This window comes from Lissotriton helveticus, chromosome 12 (genome assembly GCF_964261635.1).
Source record: "Lissotriton helveticus chromosome 12, aLisHel1.1, whole genome shotgun sequence".
NCBI lineage: Eukaryota > Metazoa > Chordata > Amphibia > Caudata > Salamandridae > Lissotriton > Lissotriton helveticus.
Genome location: NC_136073.1, coordinates 103911578 through 103935954, shown reverse-complemented (window position 1 = coordinate 103935954; position 24377 = coordinate 103911578). Strand labels below are relative to the sequence as shown.

General features: G+C 42.4%; 1 protein-coding gene across 1 annotated transcript in view; it reads left to right on the top strand.

Annotated features, from left to right (window-relative positions):
- The window catches only part of LOC144797964 (extracellular calcium-sensing receptor-like), a 192064-nt gene extending 167978 nt beyond the window's left edge, over positions 1–24086 (top strand). The window contains exons 4-6 of the mRNA XM_078668770.1: positions 10754–10981; positions 14536–14659; positions 23155–24086. Coding sequence (XP_078524896.1) covers positions 10754–10981; positions 14536–14659; positions 23155–24086 — 1284 coding nt within the window. The remainder of the gene's footprint in view (positions 1–10753; positions 10982–14535; positions 14660–23154) is intronic.
- Positions 24087–24377: the final 291 nt, after the last annotated feature.

The window sequence follows — 24377 nt, the reverse complement described above, 5'->3', positions numbered from 1 at the left end:
CGTGTGTTTGCTTAAGGCAAATGCTGGTATATTTATACCTGGAAGGTGCCGAGTTTGACGTAAGGTTGGACATAAGACGTCACTAAGAACTTACAGTTCTTTCTGGACTCCAGGAGTTCTTGGACAAATCAACACAAAAGCAGGGGGAATTCCCGGGCTGCTGGAGGCTTGGTTTGTTTAAAGAACACGTTGTACTTTCTAGGAGTCTATGGGAGTAGCCTTGCCGTATTTGGACTGCATTGGCTATGACTAAATATGGATATGATTCTTATGCCTTTATAAGGATATTATTTGTTATAACCACATAAGGGCATGAATCAGGAATATTTAATTAGGGTCCTAGATACGTTCACAACAATTATTTCACATTTCTCTTAAATCTTCTCTGCAGAAGAGTCGACAGGTGTTAGACTTGATACCATATTCCCCCAAACCTTTTGCCTTCACCTCCTTACTTTACTGAGCTAGTTTTCACTGGCAGTGTTGGTATTTTACCCCTGCTAACCTGTGCGACAATGCTTGCAGTCTCTCCTTAAAGTGTGATCAACTTTGCCTACACCTAATTGACATATTTAATTTACGTGTAAGCCCCAGGTAACTGGTACTACCTATACCCAGGGCCTGTAAATTAAATGCTAGTAATGGGCAGGAGCACTCATTGTGCCACCCACTAAAGCAGCATGGTAAAATATATCACAGTCCTGTCACTCACTTCAGCCTGTGGTGCAGTTTTAAATTGTCATTAAAGCCTGTCTATATACATTTTGCAGGCCTAAATCTTCCTTTTGAACACCTAAATGTCACCCCTAAAGTAGGACCTAACCACCCTTTTGGAAGGGTGCATGGTATTTAAAAGGTGTGACATGTGGGTTTAAGTTTTATATATCATGGCAGGGAAAAACTCCTGAAGTCAGAATTCACTGTTGCAAGGCTATCTCTCCTTTAGGAACAGATGGAGAAATGCTTTTAATACACAAATGAATTGGAATTTAAAATCCTCTTTAATGGTAAAGTTAGATTTTAAGTTACTATTCTGAAACCACCAGTTTTAGAAAGTTAGTATTGTTCTGTCCAAACCAACTGTGCCTTCCATCCAGTGTCCAATGTCACATTGCGGTTAATGGCTCTGCTGTTGAGGGTTGTTTATTGCTTCCAGACAGTGAGACAAATGAAGCCTATTGGAAGGGGGGAGGGTCTTCCTGACAGGATGGTTGAGCGAGGAGCAGTTCCCTGCCCTGAACTTGTGGCTTTTCCCTGGTCCAGTGCAACCAGATACCTGTGAGTGGCACTTTGTGATCTTTGGGGCTATTTTCACCTAAAACTTTAAAAATGCACGTCACTTGTTCTACTGATTGGATTTTTGTCCTTTGGGGCTATTTTTTTTATTACAATGTACTCCACTTTTCTAAATTGCTTTGGTATTTTTCTTGTGTTGTATTTTCACTTAAATACTGTTTGAGTACTGCATAAATACTTTACAGATTGACTCAAAATTAAATCTGACAGCTTTTGCGGTAAGCTGTCAGAAGGTTAAACACAGGTTTTTTTAATGACTTTTGCCTGTACAACTTGACAAGGATTGTGTATATTATTTTAGTGGGGCTTTCACACTCTCAACTAATAACTCAATTTCTTACAGTAGGCTTGATGGAGAAGACTACTTCTGAGTCATTTCTAGACCCAATTCCATCTAATATCTGGCAGAAAGGCCTTGTATTGCTTCATAACAATCTGCAAGATATGTGCAGCCAATAAATTCAGTTAGCCATGGTTCCGAAGACATGGACTCAAACATTGGTGACCCACTTCTTTAACCACATCAATGCTAAGGCAATTCCTGCTTGGTGCTGCCCTTTTTTGAATCCCATTGTTCAGGACGAGCTCAGCTCGTCATGAGCACACAAGCAGTGTACTGCATGACGAGCTAAGCTCGTCATGAGCATGGAAGGGGTTAAAAACAATGATTGATCCTGGAGTCTTAAGTAAATATCGGACAATTTCACAACTTCAATATCCAGCTAAATTTTGAAAGAGCAATAAGTAATCAGCTCACGACTTACCTTAACGGTTGTGATACGCTAGATCCAGATCAATTTGGCTTTCACACTACTAATAGCGCTGTAGCAGTATTAATAGCAGTGATAAATGATTTGTGAAAAATGGCAGACCTACGCTGATGCCACCCAACATTTGTTGTCCATCGATCATGATTCTTTGGTTTCAGAAATGCAGGGTGGCAGTATCAAAATAGCTGGCTCTGAACTCATTAAAATTTAATGCAAACAAAGCAGAGTTTTTGATGGTAACTTGATGGTAACTCGAGCCAAGCTACTGCCCCATTTATAGATGCATGATGGCCAGCAGGATTAGGATCTACTTTTAAATCACTTACCAAACGATGTAACCTGGGGTTACAGATTTATACCAATCTTCACAGTAAAGTAAATGAGCTATAATCTAGTTATTGTTTGCAGTTCAGGTTGTTAAGGAAGATATTACCATATATATCAGCACACATGTGGTCTCCTGTGGTGCAGGCTAGACTCATAGGTAGTTTAGACTATTGCAATGCTCTCTAATTAGGAGGTCATGCATGGTTCATGGCCCACCTACAGAGAATAAACAATTCAGTGCAAGGTCACTCGTAAACTACCTTCACATGCACCATCTGCTCAAGCTCCGTTTACACGTCTGTTGTGAATAGTAAATCTCTGAGGCAGGGTGAGTATGAATGTATTTATTCTGTCGTCCACTCCCTGTAACTGACAGCCTGTCCAACATTCCATGGTGAACTCTAGAGGAACGTTCCAAGAGGGTGGAGGTGGCCGGGGGAAGAGAGGAAGGTACCAACAGGGAAAGAGAAGAAGGAAACAACAAGGATGAAAGTGCCAGGGGGAAAAATAGAGAGATTACGACACATCCCCCTACAGAGGGGAAAGGGAAGCAAAGGAAATAGGCTGAAATAAAAAAAAGGAAGGGGTGATAGGGCACGCGGAACCTGTGAAGAAACATAGCATAAATGTATCAGTAACATGAAAACCCCTATGCCTAGAAGGCGGAGGGCACCCAGCTGTCAAAGGAAGGAGAATGACGGCCGGGTTACATTACAATGAAGACAAATAGTGTGAAGGACTATGCATGGCATATCAGGTGGGTATAGAATTGGCAATCGGATCTCTTCCCCTGATGAAAGCAAAAGGAGTAACTCCCGTTATCAAGTCAGAAGAGGTGTGATATGCCTAAATGCTTTCTCTTAATATTTTATCTACATCCATGTTGTTGGTACAAGCTAGAAAAGTGAGATTTTTCATTCAGAGCATAGACATCCGAATGGGGTCATTGTCTCCATGGCAATACTCAGTAGATGCCTCATGCTTGATGCCCAGCTCACACAGGAATGTCTTCATTTCCATAGATGATAATTTGATATCATTGTTGGTGACTATGCAAGCTGGCACACCTCCACATGCAAATGAGTCTTTTAAGAAGTCGATAAGGACTTTTGTCGAGACACGAGAGACACACTTGTATTTGATCCAGTGAGATGTGTAGTCCATGAGAACAATCAAAAATCTCTTAGGGACTCCTGATTGTCCCGTGGGACAGATTATCTCCAATGCCAACTTAGTCCATGGAGTTTTAGGAACTGCTGTTGGATTATCAGACAGATTACAAACATTGGAAACTGCAGGCCAACTTTTAACAACATCAGTACTTGATACGGCATGAACCATCTCTGGCACCCCCCTTCTACAGGGGTTTTGGCATTTTGTTTAGAAATTATGTACACTCCCGTGGGAGGTACATCGCAGGAATTGCTATTTACACTTTGACCTATTCCAGTGAATAACTCAGAACAAATGTTTACATCCCGGCTGGTTTCCTCCACCTCCTCAGCTACGAGAACTTGATCTTTATTGTTAGGGTCGAGTACAATCCCCAGCTCTCTTTGGTGATGACAACCCAACAGATTTGACCCTTTGCTTACCATGTACACTTTGCCCCATGTAGTTCTTCCCTTGAATTTAATACACACACTCATCATCCCTACTAAAGGAATGTTCTCATCGGCATACCCTACTGCTGAAATGTCAGGTTCCAGCATTTTGAGACTGGAGGTATCAAAAATGTCATTTATGACATCAATATTGAAGAAGGTAACCGGGGCACACGAATCGGCCAACACATCATGGGCTTTCTATTCACAAAGATGGTACATTTAGGATGTTCAATAGGCCTGGGGTCACTGAATTGTCCTTGAGAACTTGGAGAAGCTTGAAAGTCCCTAGCTTTTACTTGGAACACATACATAGGGGCTAAGCCCCTTCACTGTGTAGTACTTTCACTTGGTAGTTTTCACAGTTGTTGCACACTGCCCAGGTGTCCCTTCTTGTTACATTTTACACACGTGACATTGCGTGCAGTACAACGCACATCATTAGCAAAGTGATTGGTGCTGCCACATTTATAGCATTTCAACCTTCCCTTTTTCCTGACAGAATGGTTATCTTTGACTTCTCCGGGTCTAACCTTGAATACCTCATTATCAATTGAATTGACCTGTGCATCACTGCTATTGTGAACATTGGCAACGAGCTCACTGGGAGTCTTCATCTCTTTGATACACTTCGCAGTGTGTTCCACAGAGACTGCTATACGAACCACTTCTTTTTAAGGTGGGGTTTTTTGCCTTGAGCTTTACTTGGATATGACTATTGTTTGTGCACCTGACAAGTTGGTCCCTGATGAGTGAATTGGGGAGTTCACCAAAGTCACAAAGTTGAGTCAGGCCTCTGAGTGCTGCTAGGTAATTGATGACAGATTCCTGTTTACCTTGGATACGGGTAAAGAACGTATGCCACTCCAACACTACGCTTACCCTGTCACCAAAATGTGCTTCTAATTTTAAAATTGTGATTTTAAACTCGTCCGTATCCTCCTCATCCTCCTCTAGCTCCGGTTCAGGTAAGGTGTCATATATCTTCCTACCTTGTATGCCTAGGTTATGCAGTAAGATGTGTTGTTTGCGAACTGCTGAATACCTTTCGCCGCCTATGGCAATGACATAGGAGGCAAATAAATGTATCTATTCCTTCCAGTGAATTTCTGGTTCCTCGATTTCATTTAGGAATGGAGGAGGTTGCCTCATAGCTTGTCCAGCCATAGTGGTGAGGGTAAGCTATACTTGTACACTGCAACACAATACCCAAGTTGCAACTGGCGGCGATGTGCTGTAGGTGCACTACTAAAAGGACAACGATTTCTGGCGTAAAGAAGATAAAACTCCTCTAAGTACCTTTCAAAAGTAACGTTAATATCATATAAGAGACTCTACAACCGGAATTTACAACCAATGAGTGGGGGACCGGAATGTAAGGTTACCTGGAGGGGAAGAGCAGAGGAGCCTACTCAAAGATAGGAAAAGGGTTACAGAATTGAAAACTACTGTAAGTAACAACTAAAAGTAAGCTAAGTACAATCACATAGATTCAAAGCCTGCGTGGTAGCAGTCCCACTTTTATCCTCTAAATACATTCTAAGTAATTGGAAAATGCAGGAACTTCGCTTGTAAAGAGTACTCAGTAAGCATAATATTCTAAATACACTTTATATAATTGAAGCATGCAGGAAGAATTTGCTTGTAAAGCAGTTTTCAGTAGGCATCATATGACTTCAGAGACTCCAACATACCTGATAGCCACTTTGGGGCACTCTAATAAATGAAGCATGGAAGAAAACTTAATAGAGAAACAGTACTACCAGCAATATACACTTTAGCTATGAAGTAAAGCTATATAAGCAAGAGTAGGGAGGATACGAAAATGTAAAGGAAAGTTCAGAGAGACAAGGAGGAGTGGAGATTATGCAATACAAAGTTAGGTGTCTGATAGTCCAATGATGAAGGTGTGCGTGTCACCGATGTAGAGGTGCACACACCGTTCTTTGACTGAGGTGGAAAGTCTAAAGGCAGAAAGAGGGTAGGCAAAGTTTTACAATACCTGAAGCTCTCCACACACTGAGACAGATCTCGCCCTTGAAGGTGATACCCTCCACTATGCACAATTATGTTGTTTAGTGCACCGTGATGTTGACCTTGAGGAAGTGCAGAGCGCAGGAGGGAATAGGCGCTCTAAAAAAGAAGGCAATGAAAATCTGGAGCCTGGTGACACAACACATGAACCTTAGCGAGAGCAAGGCACTGTTATCTTGCACTGAAAGGACAGAATGACCTCGTTGAGAGAGGGGATGGGAGCACGCAATATGAAAGGAAGGAGGTAGGAAAAGGTAATGGAATCGCTCACTGGAACCAGGCCATTAGGTTGCTGGGGCGTCGGGAGTGACTTTCTGACAGGAACTTGCAATGAAGATCTGGCTGTGAGGTGGCTGGGGCACCCAGAGCATCTTCCTGACAGGAACTGACAAATTGTAAAGCAGGCTGAGGGGGCGATATACCGTGGTACGTCTCACAGAGGGGCTGACAGAGTTCACTCCTGCAGACTGGCTGAGGAGCCGTGGAGAAATAGACTTGATTGCCGAAGGAAGCAGCGGAGCTGTGAGCAGGGCCAACAAGGGGCTGACAGGCACCAGGGAATCACTGATGAGCTGATAAGATTGACTCCTGAAGACCAGAGGTGGCGCAGTGAAGATAAGCTGGGGCACCGAAGGAAGGCAGTGGAACTATGAGCAGGGCCAGGGAGGGGCAGAACGGCACCGGAGAATCGCCTCAGCGATGCCCAGACACTCCTCGCCATGGAGAGGTAACAAGACCTATTAAACACCGTAACTTTTCGGCCACAGACCGCAGAAATCCTCGGAGCAGAGACTCACCCCCAGGGGGGTGAATATGACCCTGAGGAAAAAATTAAATACACTAGGGCGAGAAAAGAATATATGAATGCCATCTCCGCAGCAAAGGCGGAGTATTTCTCTTCTCGTATCCTAGATTCATCAAACAAATCTAAAGATATCTTCTCTGTCTTTAATGAATTGACTAACTTGGAGAATGTCCGCCCTAAAGTAATCCCTACTCAGTGTCTGTGTGACTCACTTAACACTTATTTTAGTGATAAAATCACAGACATAAAAACTAGCATTCCCCAATCAAAAACTCCAATCACGACCGGCATGGCAATCAAGACCGGTTCTGCCACCCTTACCAACTTTCAGCCCATAACTTATGGCCAGCTTTTGGAACTAATGACGAGAGTCAAATCTGGCTCCCCACTGGATATTTGCCCCCCTCGCATCTTGAAAGAATGCTTCTCCACCTACCCAGCCCCTGTTCTTGCCCTCCTAAACGACTCCCTCTTGTCGGGCATAGTCCCGTCTGCTTTTAAAGAAGCCACAGTCATACCTCTATTAAAAAAAAAACGGGGCTGACCCTGCATGCAAGGCAAACTACAGGCCCATCTCCTTATTGCCTTACTTGGCAAAAGTCCTGGAGGCACACGTGGCGAAAAGCCTCTCTAATTTTCTGGAGGAGTCCTCCTGCTTTGACCCTCATCAGGCTGGATTCCGGCCTGCACACTCAACGGAGGCAGTGGTCACTGCAGTTTTGGACACACTTCGAGACTGCGCAGATAGACGCTCCCCCCAGGCCCTGGTGCTCCTGGACCTGTCGGCCACGTTCGACACGGTCGACCACAACATCTTGGTCGACCGTGTCGGACAGGCCGGCATACAGGATGCGGCGGCCTGCTGGCTAAGGTCCTTCTTAGAGGATCGCTCCCAAGCGGTGCGTCTGGGGGACCTAACCGGTGTTAAACAGCCTATTCCATGCTGAGTGCCACAGGGCTCCTCCCTGTCACCTCACCTTTTTAATATATATATACTCCCTCTCATACAAACCCCTAGGGACAAACAGGTGAGAGTATTTAATTATGCAGATGACCTGCAGTTACTCTTCACCATTGACAACTCCGAAAAATCCATTAGTCACTTCCAGTCAACCATGAGGTTTATCAAATCCTGGATGGATCAAAATCAGCTGAAGCTAAATCCAGGTAAAACCGAACTGGTACTGACTGGGGATAGTGCTAAGCATTGGGGTCCTCATTATTGGCCATCAGATCTGGGTCAAGCTCCGCAACCATCATCATCGGCTAAAACGCTTGGAGTCATCGTGGACAGTGACCTTTCATTAAAAGCACAAGTGGGCCAGGTGGTTTCCAAATGCTTCTACCAGCTAAAAAAAATCAGGAAGGTCCGGCGACTACTAACGCCAGAAGCTATTACCCAGGTTGTGATCGCCACTGTTCTGTCCCTTCTGGACTACGCGAATGCCATCTACTTGGGTGTCCCAAACTATCTACTCAAGCGTCTCCAGATGGTGCAGAACTATGCTGCTAGGATGATCCTAAAGCAACCAAGGTGGCAGGCAGCGACTCCCCTTCTCATCAAACTGCACTGGCTTCCGGTCACACAACGCTGTACCTTCAAAGCAGGCTGTATGATTTTTAAGTCGCTGCATGGCAAAAGCCCTAAGTTCATTAACCAACTAATCACCAGATACGTTCCCTCCCGCAACCTTCGCTCACTCCACCTAGGCCTTCTCCAGACTCCCCCCTTCAAACTTAAACGCTCTGGTGGACGTAGGTTTGCAACACTTGCCCCTTGCTTATGGAACACCTTTCACTTGGAGATCCGGTATTGCCAAGATCTCCTACCTTTCCGGAAAGCACTGAAGACCTGGCTTTTTAGACAAGCTTTTTAATCTACTCTTCTCTCTTCACCCCCGACTGTGTTACTGTCAATTTTAGCGCCAAGAAACTAATCAGTGTTAGTGCGCTCAATAAATGATTCAATAACATAACATAACTGAAACAGAACAGGCGGGCGGCAATCACAGCCACGTCACTCAGCGGCCCAGATCACTGCGATACACTGGTGCTCTGTAAAGTCTTCCACACAAAGTAGAGGTGTGAACTAGGTTTCCGCTCAAGACAGGGAGTCCAGGATTAGAAACCATCAGCAAGACCGCATCTCCCCAGCAGGTAGTAGCCTGAAGGCTCAGGCAACCCAGATGCTCAGTAGGTGTCACAGTAACCCAGCGAAGAGCGAAGGATATTTAAACCAGAGAACGTTACAGGAATACCTTCAATGAGACTTCCACTTCATGGGATATGGAACTTCTTCATCACAAAAGGAGAATATTTCTGGAAATAATCACTTCAGAACAGTTGAATCACCTTGTAGAAATGCAGGATGGAGAGAGTAAAGAAAAGGGCAGATGACAGAGAGGGGCCCATTCTCGCCAATTCGTCGCCAGTGTTGTGAATATTGAATCTCTGAGGCAGCGTGAGTATGAACGTATTTATTCTGTCATACAGTCTCCGTAACTGACAGTCTGTCCAACATTCCATGGTGAACTCTAGAGGAACGTTCCAAGAGGGTGGAGGTGGTGGGGGGAAGAGGGGAAGGTACCAACAGGGAAAGAGAAGAAGGAAACAATAAGGAGGAAAGTGCCAGGGGGAAAAAGAGAGAGATTACAACAACATCATTGGTGCATGTTCTTTCTGGTCTATCATCAAACTATCTCAGACTATCTTCAAGAGATATTCCAGCATTACTGCCCATGTTGATTGCTCACGTTCTCTAGTTCATGCCAGTGGCTGTCTCAAGGTGGGGACCAGTCATAATGGTGGCAGAACCATTTCTGTTGTGGGGGATTATCTTTTAAATAAGCTACCAGAGAAGATTAGGGCAGGCAGGGAATTTGTGCCTATGAGAATAGCCTCAAAGACCAAACTATTTGCGAATAAATGTTTGTTTAGGGGAGATACATTTTTGTCAGTGATTCATAGTGCCAGGATGTACTTTTGGTAATTTCAGTTCTCTGGAAATAGCCTACAAATACAAATATAAATAAAACTAAATCATACATGCTCTACTGATGTATACACTTCCACAGTGCACATCCTTTCCAGTATAGAATATTACCTCAACTATGCAGAACCAGACATCCATAATTACAATACGCCTCCCACACCTCTTACACTAAACTGCATTCCCGTTGTTTACAACACTTCTAACTCTTGCCCATAACTATCTCAGGAGGATTTTTTCATACTAATTTTATCAGCTTTGATAGAGTGCAGCTCTTCCACTAGGAAATACCTTCTTGACCACCATACACAACCCACATTAGACCATATAATCACCAAGCAAAGCCCACTAAGTAAGCTGACTATATATGCCTTCACTATGTACACCCTCTTTCAGTGGTCGGAGGCCAGACCTTCAGGGATATCACAAATTAAGTAAAAAAACGAGTGCAAGGTAAATGTTTATTTATGTGCTCATGAGCTGGAGAGCAAGTTTTATTGTTGATAGAAGCACCGAATTGCCCTTGAACTCATCCTTGATTCTAGGAATATTAGCAGAAGCCTGGAAATTGATTCTCCTAGCATATAACTTGGCAAACAAGCACAAGTTAGTAGTCGACTCATGCAGATTTACAGTTTTAGGAATTGCAGTGTATTTATTTACGGATCCAAATAAATTGTGTACATATTTTACATGACCACAGAGGCCACAGGCCTCTACTGTACAATAGTCGTAGGATGATATTAGCATTTCAGCTATACTAGACATTGCTCTTTCATTTTGTGTTAAACATGTATAATTGTATCTCCCCCACAATGATCAATTGTTCTTACCTGTTTCTGTTTCTCTCATATTGTTTAAGGAATGTTCAAATTTAGTAACAGTAAACTACACCAAAAGTAATGAAGTTTTCCATGCTCACTTACAGCTCCTCTACTACATGAAGAAGGTGAGATTTAAGAGCAAATCTGGGGAGGAAATGTACTTTGACAGCAGTGGCGAGCCTCCTGCCCAGTATGATATTGTCAATTGGCAAATGAAACCAGACAATACTCTCCAACATGTGAAAGTGGGAGACTTTGACGTGCGGGCAAGTGTAGGGAAGCAACTTTACATCAACAATAGTGCCGTCCAGTGGAATATGCAGAGAACAGAGGTACCAGTCTCATTAGTATATAATAAGAAATTATGCATTATTAATCACCCTAGGCCAGGTATTGATTATAATCTGAAGAGGGATAGAGGAGTATGGTGTGCTGAATTATTGGTTTTTCAATTGGTTAAGCAATGGAGAGTTGCAAGCAGTGTTCCTGTGGGGCACTGAAAGTTCATCTAACTTTTCAAGTATCATATAATGTGGTTAGGTGTGGAATCCCAGATCAGAATCATTACTTCAAGATCTAAAGAGAGCCACTTAGCTATAGGACCACAAAGTCACCCGAAATTAACATAGACATGCAATGAAAACAGAAAATCCTCTTTGCTGAATCACCTACAGGGAGACACTGAATAAGAAGCTTGACAATAGCTCCTCTGGTATATCATAGGGTGTCAATTACAACCCTGTTCCATTTATTCATAAGGACATTAGCCTCTATCAATTTCAATGAATGTTATGGTCCGGGAAGATTTACCTATTTTTTTTAAAGGAATATACGAAAAATTCTCATGAGACTCACTTGTTTTATATATATTAAGTCAAATGTGTCACCTCTTAAAAATCAAAATCTGCATTACTTGTCATTCTTAGATCGAAATCTTACACACTGTTCACCTGTACCTCTCATACCTTTCACACGCGTCTGGCTCAGGCCCCATCAGTTGTGAGGTTTATTCTTACTTATGGAAACCTTTGGGGATCAAAGTCATGGTATTTATGTGAAGGAGAGAAGCATTTTTGCAATTTGGGAGTGGTAGATAAATTTAGAGGCTCCTGCCTGACTTTCAGCTCTAGTTCAGTCTCCCACCTTCTTTTTCTGAGCTACCTCTGCCTTTTTGTGTTTTGCTTGCTATACCGGCTCTGCATGATTGCTTTCATGATTTTTTAATTTTCAGCAACATAGGGGGACGTACAAGGACTATTTTTGTATGTGCCCATATACTTCCCCTTATGTTAAGGACAGACTTCATGAAATCAGAGTTTACGGTACAGCATTTGCCAAAAAAATAGCATTGAAACCTTCCAGTGGCAGGTCCAACAGGGATAGATGGACCTATTGAGCAGGAAGGTCAACTTTTTGCAGCATCTCAGGATCCAGTATACATTGCTCCTCTTGAGTTTCCTGAAACAGTAAGCCTGGTTTAAAACCTGAAACAATTAAAAAACAACCCATCCCATGAAGATAATGTCTAACTGTGTGTCATAAAATTGAATCAAAATGCATTGAAACTTGAGAACGCACCCTACATAGAGGATGTTTCTATTGCTGTTTCTCTTGATGCCAGTATTGGTGATTTCTTTTACTGCTGGGTAAGACTTTGAAATATGAATTTAAGTGGTAGATGCCACTGTGGCATAAGTGTAATGAGCCTGGTGCTACCACAGTGATCTACAGAGGTGTTTGAAGAGAGCACTTCAGTTCTTCTTTGTCCTAGTGATTACACTGTCGATGCAATCCCATGTGGTTGGATTTGTAGAGCACACCTGTTCCCCACAAGAGAAGCTGTGGCATTATAGTACACAAACAGACACAGCAAGAAAAGCAAAGTGAGAAATTGTAACATGCCATTGATAATTACTGATAGAGATCTTACATGATGCTATAAGAACCCTTACAAACGTTTCCCAGGAATTTGTAGTGGCCTTTACCAGCTCTTAGAGTATCAGTATGCCATGTGGCAGAGGGGGATTTATGAGTGATGGGCCATGATCTGAAGGGAGTGATGGAGTCAAGTGTGTTCCTGGTCAAATTATTAAAATTTGTTGCAGTGGGCGAAAGCTCTGCACAGGGTGCCAAAGGGGAGGTCGCTGAGATAAAGGTACGAATTTCCTGTGTGACCCTACCCAGGCACATGCAGCCATAGGGCCTGAGGGTAAATCAAAGAGTGTCTGATCCTGAGGGTCGGATCAGCTGAATTGGACCCCAAAATGTGTGGACCCAGGTGGTGTGCTTTGGTGCTGAAATAATGATGCCCTCAATATTTCCTTTGGCAGATTCATCCCCTTTCTTTTGCAACAAGTCGACATTGATTTACTTGTACAGCTCAAAAACATATTACGGCATCTGCAAAGTAGTTTTCCAAAGAGTCAAAGTCTCATGCATGAGGGCTTTAACAACAGCTTTCTTAGCTTGCTGAAAGACCCTCATCTCTTGACAATCTTCAAACATATGGCTAAAACGTGTGCAAATCCAGCTGCAGATGACCACTATGTCATGGACTACTTCACCCATTTGAGAAAGTCCTGAAAAATCAGGTTGATACAGCAGGTAAAATAAAGCACCAAGAAGTATCCATCATATACCATGGTTTTGACAATGTTAATACTGTGGTCAGTAGAAATCTGATTTTGTGCCCTTTGATTTCAAGGCATTCGTAGACTTTGGTATTGAATGCTCCCAGAGTGGTGGTGATTGTGCGTGCTTCTTTTCATGGGAATACTGCAATCATTGCATGCCATTGAGCACCTTGAAAGGCAGTACTGATAACAGAAGCCCTTTTGTCAATCCAGTTGAAGATGACACAAATACTGTCTCTTTCTTAATCACTGCTCTGCATGTCTGTGTTAAGACGGTCCGGGTGCCCAATGCTCCCATCCAGTGCTTCAGCATCAGATCTTTGTTCTTGCATATGCAAGTGCAGCACACAGGCAGATGAAAAATAGGGCTAGTCTGCATGTCGTGGTTTATATACTACAACATTTACTACGGTCTTATGTAGTTCCCGCTGGTGAAAGAAGAGTGAAAAATGTGAAAACAAAGAGAAAGCGCCTCACGGTAGTAACACCCGAGGGGGTTCCTGGCATGAAATTGCCAGTTTACCCACTTCTCATCATTGGTCGCTTTCTCTTCGTAGTGACAAAAGAATAGAGAACAGCAACAAAGTAATTAAAAGGTGAAATATCAACTCATACAAAGTGCCGTGTATATAAACAGTCTAACTGTCCACTCATCTATATCAAAAGTAATGAAGTGAGTGTGTGCACCTGAAGCCCTGCAATGGCCAAAAAGGTGAAAATTGGCCACCGCTGCTAAAATGTGGAACCACTTGCTGGCTATAATAACTTTATTCTGCTGCTGCAAGTAGTCCAAGTTTAAAAATGGTTCATATTATACCATGTTTGGATGCTGGCAGCAGCTCCAGGATTTGATGGAGCAGGCTAACCCAGGTCTCATTTTGAGGCTGCGGGCCTGTACCTGTAATCCCTCTACTTTTTTACACCACTGGGATTGCAGGCCTTGAAGTGTGCCTGACAGGTTGGCCAGCTGTAGACAGCCAGCCAATCTGTCATGCACACTAAACGGTCATCCTGCAACTCGCAGGTATCTGTCTGCCCCGCCCCCACCATCATGCTTGTGCTAGCGCTGCTGGCAGAAAACAAAATACTAAAATGGTAATGACCATTATATTATTATGTGTGTACCTGCTGCACTTGCAGCATGCGGGCGACGCTCCTCTATCTTAATGGAGGAGCCGCAGATGTGAAATCCCCTCGAGGACATGAAAAAACTTCTCGACCAAACACGGGCATCCTTTCCCTCTTTTCTCCAGGTACCCCGTTCTGTGTGCAGTGAGAGCTGTGGCCCTGGCTATAGGAAGGCTCACCAGGAAGGACGACCTGCCTGCTGCATCGACTGTATCCCATGCGCCGAAGGAGAGATCGCCAACGGAACAGGTAAATGAAGAAGAACAAGTTGACTTTGTAAGCAAAATATCAGATCTTAACAATCATATCAATGCAGGTAAATTTACAAATGACATTATGACCTCATTAGAAATATGTTTTTAGAATGTTCTCTTGCCTTTTAAAAGCTGTTCCCTCACATGGTGCAAACTTATCGCAGAAGATTAGAAGAAAATTATATCTTCCTATTGGAAACACAGAAAATATTCTCTCACAATCTAAGTCAGGATTGAGGGCCAAAGGACCTGGTGTTCTCGCACTGAAAAAAAGAACCTTTTTCTGGCTTAGCCTAATTTAGGATAAGAGGCCTGATTTAGAGTTTGGTTAAAGGGATATACCTTCACAACGTGATGGATATCTCATCAACCTTATTACAAATACCATAGGATATAATGCACTTTTCAATTGGACAGGATTATTGTCACCTTTGTGTTGGAGTACTCATCCTCCAACTCTAAATCAAGTCTGAAGTTCATAGAAATAATGCATAAACATAAAAAAAAAATTGGAGACACTGCAAGGAAAGCTCTCCCAGTGAAGGAAACTTTTAACTTGTTCATCTGCTGGTTAGTCCTCATTTGCTTCCCCATACTTTAGCGTGTTGCTGAAATATATTTGATCAGAAAATTCATAAGAAATCCTAAACATGTATTAAGCATGGATATGCTTCAGCTTTCAAGTGTGTTTGGGTTCAGCCAATATAGGCAATACAAATATATGAAAACATCTTAAATAAACAATAAAATGCAATTTCTAAAAAAACACCCTTTGTCATCATTCCATGAAATACTGTAAAACCTATCCAAGCTTAGAACATTTCTGAATATCCTTCAATTTAACTATATATGATAAAAGATCATGAAATATTGTCCTATAAGTATGCTCAATTTTCTATAAATCAGCAGTAATGCAAGTCTTCTAAATTCAATCAGGGCTTCTCTTAATAACTGAGCAGGTATCAGGGTTTTGAGAAGAAGTTTGTTCAGAGACATTTTAGCTCTTGGTTTGACTTTTTCTTCCAGAATTCCCCTGCTTCCTGGATGTGTAGTTGACCTTTTTCTTAGCTTCTACCGCCACTTCCTGGGTAAATGAGATTACATGTCCACCAGATGTTGTTGGGTAACCCCAGCTGTTCCGTGTTTTCTATACATTCATAGTTTTGAATTTCTTTAAAATCCTTCTGGTGTAGTCCAAAAAGTTAATATGTTGATAGGTTTCTAATTCCTTTCTGCCAAAATGAGTTACTGGCATAATTTTAGCCCTCTTCCAACTTTCATGATGTAAATTTGCAAAGAAGAACTATCTGCTTTCCTTTGTACGTGATTTTTACACCATATCATATGGCATTCTCCTGCTGTACTAATACATTGCCAGTATGCTAAGGCTCTTGCATAATATTTGAAACTAATGCTTGGCATGCCTAATTCCAGACTAAATGCAAACTCTGGGGCATCTTGTAACATTCTCAGCCAGCACTTCCAACAAGGTACTTCTGTCTGAGTATTATATAGCTTTTTCTGGTTTAGAACTTCACGTTCACAGAGTAAAAAGCTCATTACGTTTAACCCATAGGTTTCCCTTAAGATTTTGACTTATGAAATATACTAGCATCCACTGTCTCCAAGACACTGAACAATGCCCCATTTTCCCCCACCTGTATCCAGGTTCATCGGGCATTATGTAGCTCTATTTTTATTCACATCAGTGATGTAAGAGTGCCCCATGCCATCACCTTGCATCTTAGGACTTTTCTCTCCATTGAATCAAATGCCACTATTAAATTAATTCATGCCACATACACAAGGACCTTCTTTTGGACCAAGTACTTTTACTAAAGTTAAATACTCATCAGTGATGATGTTTCTCATAAAGCATATGTGAAGATAAGCAATATGCCCGCTCTCTACCCCATTCTTCGAGGCGTATACATATCTTCCAAAGATGCTGCCATGCTGTAAATCTAGGTGATCCTCCAGAAGCTTTCTTGGAGGGAGCAATCACCTTTCTTATAGATAATAATTGGGATACTCCCTCTCCAGGAGTTGGGAACTATTGTATTTCACGTATGGGTGCATTGTTCTAAAAAGTACTCCCATAGTGTTGGTTGGACCTTCAGTATAATTCCTGTGGAGAAGTGTGGCTCAATGGTTAGAGTGGCAGACCCTGATGCAGAGGTCTGGCCTGGGACCAGGGTTCAATTTCCACCTTGGCGGGTCTTGGGTGCAATAATTCCCTTGGACCTGATATTTCTCTTGCCTCGGTGCCTATTCTAATCATGGGTCCAACTCTGGGCGATAGCTTACCTAATCTCCACAACAGCCCCAACAGCGCTAGGATGCCTGGCTTCATCCTGGGGGTGCCCAGGAGTGGACATTTCACAGGGAAAAGCCAGGAAGGGTTCCACAGCGGTATGCGTACAAACGCCTTGATGCCCTTGCGGTGATATGTGCGCTATACAAGTACTACATTTACATTTTTTTTGAGATCTCAACTAGGTTTGGAAACCTACAAGAGTTGATAGACCGTATGAGGCCATTTTCTCATGGTCAAACAAAGTTGTCATTGAAGCACTCTACATCTTTCCCACGCTGCCTATCCATTATGCTTATCACTGGATCTTTACTGAAAGGTGCAATTTCCTGTTTTGTGTTACCATTTAGTTTATACAAATTGGGTAAACAGTTGATACAATCTTACTCTGCCAATAGTGTTGCTGCCGTCTTTTTCACATGCCTAGGCAATTACTAATCAGTTAATCTGAGAAATTAGACTTTTTGTGTTTCAGTGGCATTATCACATTTAGCAAATAAACACAGCAGGCAATTTAGTTACAAAAAATAATACACAAAAAGAGGAATGCTGACGCAGTGGGTACCAGTGACCTACGTGCGTGTTGCTCTCATATGTGATACACGTGATTAAAGTGATCAGTTGCATTTCATAATTAAAAAAAATAACATTGCCTGTAAAGTAAAAGTTTAAAATAATCAGAGTACGTGATATGATGGATGATGTTTCAAACCCATTAAGGATGTGTGATCATCATCAGGAGTCGAAGGGATATATAGGCACTCGGCATTGTTACGATTAGCACAATAGCTGGTCTAAAGGAGTACATAGTACGTGACCATTGTATGAATGTAGGTTACTGGTTGAGGCGACAAAACCCTACTCAAGCGGCACCCACAATTCTTGTCAGGGTAACATGCTAGGAAACACCAGGTTAATCTGCGCTTAACCCTCTCGTAGCTTGGAACAAAAGCAGTCATGCTTAAGTTAGAGGCAATGTGTGAAGTATTTATGAAGCACACATGCAATAACAAAGTGAAAACAGGGCACAAGAAAAATCCCACACCACTTTAAAAAAATAGAGTAAACAATATTAAATGATTTGATACCAAAATAATAAAAGTAAATTCAGTAGATCTGGAGAGCTACAATTTTAAAGATTTAGGTGAAAATAGTGCTTATAGGTTATGCCAGACTAGGACAAGGGGCCTGATTTATTTCTGGGCAAAGGGCCTGCCAATTTGCCATGGGATTGGAGTAATTGACTCCATCTACATGGTGAAGATGCTCCCTCTGCAATTTATAAATGAACGCCTAGCTGGCAGGTATTTATAAAAACATTGGCAGGAACCGCTGTAACGGCAGTCACAGCCGTCCCACCTGTTTCTTCCAATGCAAATTACTCTGTGCTACAGGGCTGCATCAGATGGATGCAGCTCTGTAGAAACTGTTATTGTTTAAAAAAAAAAAAAAAAAATCCAGAAACAGTATTTTCTGTTTGTAAAGAAAAACTATAATGTCCCATGCCATTGGAGTCTTCTCTCGGGGTAATGGGGGGCATTACTATAGTTCCTTACTACCAGGAATGTACCTGGTGGTAAGAAATATTTTAAAAAATGACTACTTCTTCATCCATCTAAATTGGGTGGGCAGACATGTTGCTTTTTCTCTGATGGTACATATACCCTAGGGCTGTTGGAGAAGTTTTGCCACAGCAGAGACAGAGCAGTCTCCATTGCGGACAAAGTTAGGTCCGCCCGTATATAGATGATGAGGGCAGACCATTATGACGGTGGGGAGGAAACTCCATCATTGCTGCGATCGAGTTCCCTTCCTGCTAATATATAAATCAGGCCCAAAGTCACAAGTTCAGGCCGAATGTGAAGGAGTGCAGGGCGGATACAGGGACCAAGGTAGGTCCTGCGAACAAATCCTAAAAACCTTGTTGCAGAGCATTATGAGGTCTGATGCCTTGTGCTGTGGCAGCTCCAAGGAGCTGCAGGGATGTGATGTGAGGTCCAGTGTTGAGCATGTGTTGCGCAGCAGCTGTTCAGAAGTCGAGGAAGGGTTGCGCAGTGGTGGTTATGATGCGAAGCGGTGATGACTTGCATTGCATTGGTTCTGTTTGGACCATATCTGGGCTGGCAGAGCACCTTCAAGGCCCACTTCCAAGGGTCCAGGAGTGGGGCAGTACCACTTGGGGGGAAGAACTCACAGCAGGCAGAGTCCAAGTGCTGGGTTTAAGGTGGTTGGAGCCTTTTCTGTCCCTGAGGTTCTAATTAAGAGGCCAGCCAATTAGCCCTTGTAATCACTTTAGTGGTCCTTTGTTCAAGATGCAGGTCCAGTCCTTCTTACTCAGGCAGCAGGGCAGCTGATTATCCTTGCAGCAGAGTAGCAGTCCTTCTTGCAGCAGAAGAGCATAACAATCCTTATCTTATCCTTCCACAGATCCAGACGTGTACTGTGGAGTTGGCTCTGAGGGTCCAATATTTATACCTGATGCCCACTTTGAAGAAGGAAAAGCTTCTAGAGACCTCCATTTATAGATGTGTCTGGAATTTCCTGACTCCTTGCCCTGGCCCCAGCTTGTCTGGGGGTAAAAAATACTAGTGTGAACCCTTTGTGAGTGATCTGGGGCAAGATCTTTGTGATGTGCAAGTGTAGTAGGTGACAGCTCCACACCCCAACCAAGCCAGAGATGGCCCATCATGCCTACATCTTTAGCACCATTGTTTCACTGTCTGGGGGAATACACAAACGCTAACTGCCAACTATACCTAGTCTAGTGACCCAGCACACAGGCTGCAGGCACCAAATGGTGGGGACAAGAAAATGCCCACTTTCTAAAAGTGCCATTTTCAGAATAGTACTTTAAAATCCAACTTTATCATTTCAGAGGGTTTTAAATTACAGTTCTTTAGAGACCAACCTCAACATTCCTTCCTGCCCTAAAATGAATGATAATCACTTATTAAATGTAATAAGGTAACCCAATGTTGTTGCATGGGAGAGGCAGGCCTTGCAGTAGTGAAAAACTAATGTAGGAGTGTTTCATTAACAGGGCATGCAAAAGTCAAAAGCACATGTTCAACTTTTTAAAAGCACTGCTCCCAGCCACATGGGCTGTTTAGGGCCTTCCAAAAGGGTGGTTTATATTTATTAAAAGGGAATTTATCTTGCCAGGTCGAAATGGTAGTTTGAAACTACACACACAGGCTACAATTGCAGGACTGAGATATGTTTAGAAGGCTACTTAAGTGGGTGGTACAATCACTGCTGCAGTCCCACTAGTAGAATATAAATGTGCCTGGGTGCATGTAGTATCACTTTGCTAGAGTCTAACAAGTAAATTAAATGTACCAATTGGGTGTAAGCCAATGTTACCATGTTTAAAGGAGAAAGTACAAACACTTTAAAACTGATTAGCAGAGGTAAAGTGCACACATTCCCAGAAAAAAACAATAGAAATGGGTTCAGAAACCAGGAAAGGTGAAGGCAAACAGTTTGGGCATGACCCTGCAAAGAGGGACAAATCCAACACCCATAAAGTCTCAAAATGATTATATTAATATGGCCTCAATATTATGCATCCGGCTCAGTTGAGTCCTGGTTATGTGACATCTCTGTAAAATTTAAATGTAAGCATTCGGGAGCCAAGAAAAAGCCTCCAGCATCAGCCGATATCACTCAATCTACCCAATCAAATGAAGGAGAATGTGAGCGATGAATTGCCCCACTCAAGTCACCGGTGTGAATGAAAGAGAGGCATGTCAAGCAGGATAGGTGCCAGTCCTGTCCAAAGGTTTTCTTGACCTAAAATTCATCTATTACATAGTTTTTCAGCACTGTCATTTAAGATGTTTTATATAGGTATTTTTCTCCTTTTTTGCCTACTTTGGAAGTGTCACTACTGTTTATTAAGAAATTTTCTGATTTCATATTTTGAATTTGTTTTACCCTTGTGCTTTTTTCTCGTTATTCTATTTCCTTTCATGCCTATTTTAATGAGGAGTTTTGCAGGTCACCTAAGAAGATATTATGAATATCTAACACTTTTTCTTGTTTGCCACTCTATCTCCTCAGCAAAGTCTACCAGTTAAATTATGCATAAATTCTACATGGTGCATATAGGTAAATCCGTTGAAGCCTTTTCTGTATTACCCATGTGTCATGAATGACAGAGCTCCTCAGATCAGAAACGAATAATTTTGCAAGATCCTCATAACAGTTTTTCTCCCCAGGTCCATATCTTTCTTAACAACACATTTGCAGAGATATATATGATCTAATTTTTTGAGAAAACTAACATGCCTTTGTGATAATTTAACATTGAATTGTATACATTATGTATGAAGCGAAGGGTCAGGAGCTCATGTACAATGTTGTCAGAAGAGTTAGCTACTTCCATAATAAATAAAGGAAAGGAGAGTTAGATGCCTCATAAAAAATGATACACTAGAAACATAAGCAACTTCTTTACAGTGCAAAGGAAAGAGAGAGTTAAGATCTCCCAAACAATACCATATAAAGGCAGAATTAGGTACGCCTATCCAATATGAAGTAAAGTAAGAGATAGGTGCTCCAATACAATATCAGCCAAAGAAAGAGCTAGTTACTCCTAGCTGAAATAAAGGAAAGGAATAGATAGATGCTCCTATAAAATAATCACAAAAAGGGACAGTTGGGAAGCCCCAGATAAGTAAGGGTTGGCTACTGTTATAAGTACAGAAGTCTTATTTTCACCCTAAGACATCAAGGAAATAAACAATTTGAACCTCTCATAACATACCACGGTTAGGGGGAGTTTGCTGTGCCTATAAGAGACAAATAAAGAAATGTAATCGCCTACCATAGGACGAGTTAGATACTACTATAAAAAAATCACACAAAAGGAGGAGTTTTCCATTCGTACAAGAATTTGAAGATTTAGCAAAGATCCTAAATAACATGAAGATAAGGAAGACATAGGGCCTCATTACGATGGTGGTTGGAAGACCGCCATCACGGCAGGAATGAGACCACCCAACATTGAGTCGGCGGTTCCACCCACCATATTTCAATGAGATCACCGTGTAGGCAGTTGGAAACTCAATTTTTCTACTGCAGCTTGTGCTGGGGCACGGAAAAAGGCAGCAGTGCAAGCCTTAGTAAAAAAGGCATTTCTCAAGCATCCATGTACCGTGTGGCAGGTACCATGTGGTACCTGGCACACAGTGCATGGATGTTTTTTGGGGGGGGGCACATGCCTACCTGGCCACTTAGCAATGATCCATGGGGGCCTGCTTGGGTCCCCAAACTCCCTTTCTGGCTGCCTTTTCATGGCAGCGGGACCACCATGAAAAGGCAGCCTGAAAGGGACATACTAATCCCTATGCAGGCACCGCCCTCATGGTATGGTTAGGATTCTGACTGCTGTCTCGATGTGCTCCTTGAGCCCCCTCGGAGGTGGAGGTCTTTCCCTCCAATATCAACGTTCCAACCGCAAGTATTGTAAAGTGCCGGCCAGACCAATGCCTTGGATGGTGGGCGGACCGGCACACACGGCCTGTTGATAGCGATCCGCCCAACATCAAAATGAGGGCCTTAGTTTCTTACCAACAACAGTACCAATAGATATCAGAAGCTCTCATAAGATAAGGAGACAGAGCTGATCCCATAGAATGTCATCAAAAGGGGGAGATACTAACAGCCTGATTACGATCTTGTCAGATGAGATACTCCATCCAAAATATGACGGATATCCTGTCCGCTGAATTACAAGTCCAATAAAATATAATGGGATTGTAATTTGACAGATGGGATATCCATCACGTTTGTGACGGAGTAACCTTGTCCGCAAAGATCGTATCAAAACCTAGGTTTAATTAGATGAAATAATAGAAGCGGATAGGCAGATCTCCAGAGTCAACTGACAAGTCTGCGAGACTACTTTATGTGACTTAGGAGGCTTGTTATGTCCTCCTTGAGTGGAATGTTCAGGGGAAGAATGACAGCTCCCAAACATTTTAGAAGGGTACCTGAGCAGAAGGGACCTCATTATGGGTGTAGTATGATCATTGGGGTGAATGCTAGACTAGTGTATCTAAAGAATGTCACTTTGATTAACACCATGAATATGGAAACTTTACTCAATATTTTTTCACAACTTTTATGGAATGCTACATCTTTTTGAATCTATTTTGCTTTTTCTATTGCAGACTCTAGCACCTGCTGGCAGTGTCCAGGTGACAAGTGGCCCAATGAGAGAAGAAGTGAATGTGTCCCAAAGAGAATTGAATATCTATCCTATAATGAACCTCTGGGGAGCACTTTGACCACAACCACCTCTTTGTCCTTCTTTACCACAGCTGCTGTTTTGTGTGTCTTTATCAAGTACCGAGAAACTGCGATAGTCAAAGCCAACAACCGTGAGCTGAGCTACCTTCTCTTAGGATCTATTGCATTAAGTTTTCTCAGTTCTTTACTCTTCATTGGAGAACCTCATCCAACAACCTGTCGACTCCAACATCTGGCCTTTGGGATTATATTTGTCCTCTGTGTGTCTTGTGTATTGGCCAAAACCATCATGGTAGTCATCGCCTTTAATGCCACGAAGCCTGACAGTAACATGAGAAAGTGGCTAGGGCCAAAAGTTCCTGTGGTTACTGTGTCTGTTTGCACACTTTTTCAAGTGCTGACATGTGCAATCTGGCTGCTGCTTTGTCCACCTTTCCCAGAAAAGAACATGAAAATAAAGACTGGAACCATTGTACTTCAGTGCAATAAGTGTTCTGAGATTGCCCTCTGGTTCATGCTAGGATATATGGGGCTGTTGGCTTGTGCTAGCTTTTTGGTGGCATTTGTTTCACGGAATTTGCCTGACAGCTTCAATGAAGCCAAATGGATTACATTCAGTATGATTGTGTTCCTCAGTGTGTGGTTTTCTTTCATCCCAGGCTATCTGAGCACACAAGGGAAAAATATGGTAGCTGTGGAGGTCTTTAGCATTATTGCATCTAGTGCTGGATTACTTTCTTGTATTTTTCTTCCAAAGTGTTACATCATATTGCTGAGACCAGAACTGAACACCAGAGAGAATCTTTTAGGCAGAGGAAGAGTGAAGCCAACAAAAACAAGTATAGCTTTGTAATTTTACACCACATGTACTTAGTGTTTCTAGAAAGTGAAATGATATGTACATTTTACTTTTCATCTTGTCTAATGTTAAACCCTGAAATGTGAACTTGTGGTCGTTTGAAAATGCGGCAATCTGAAAATTGTAACTAGATGTGTTTTCTATGCGACTTCCTTTCTCTTGCCCACAATCATCAACGAATCACATCCATCCAAATCTTGAACCAAAGGGAGATTTTACGTCAAAGGAAGATTTGAATCAAGGCATACAACATCAGAGGATCTGAACTTGTGTCTCGTAAAGTAC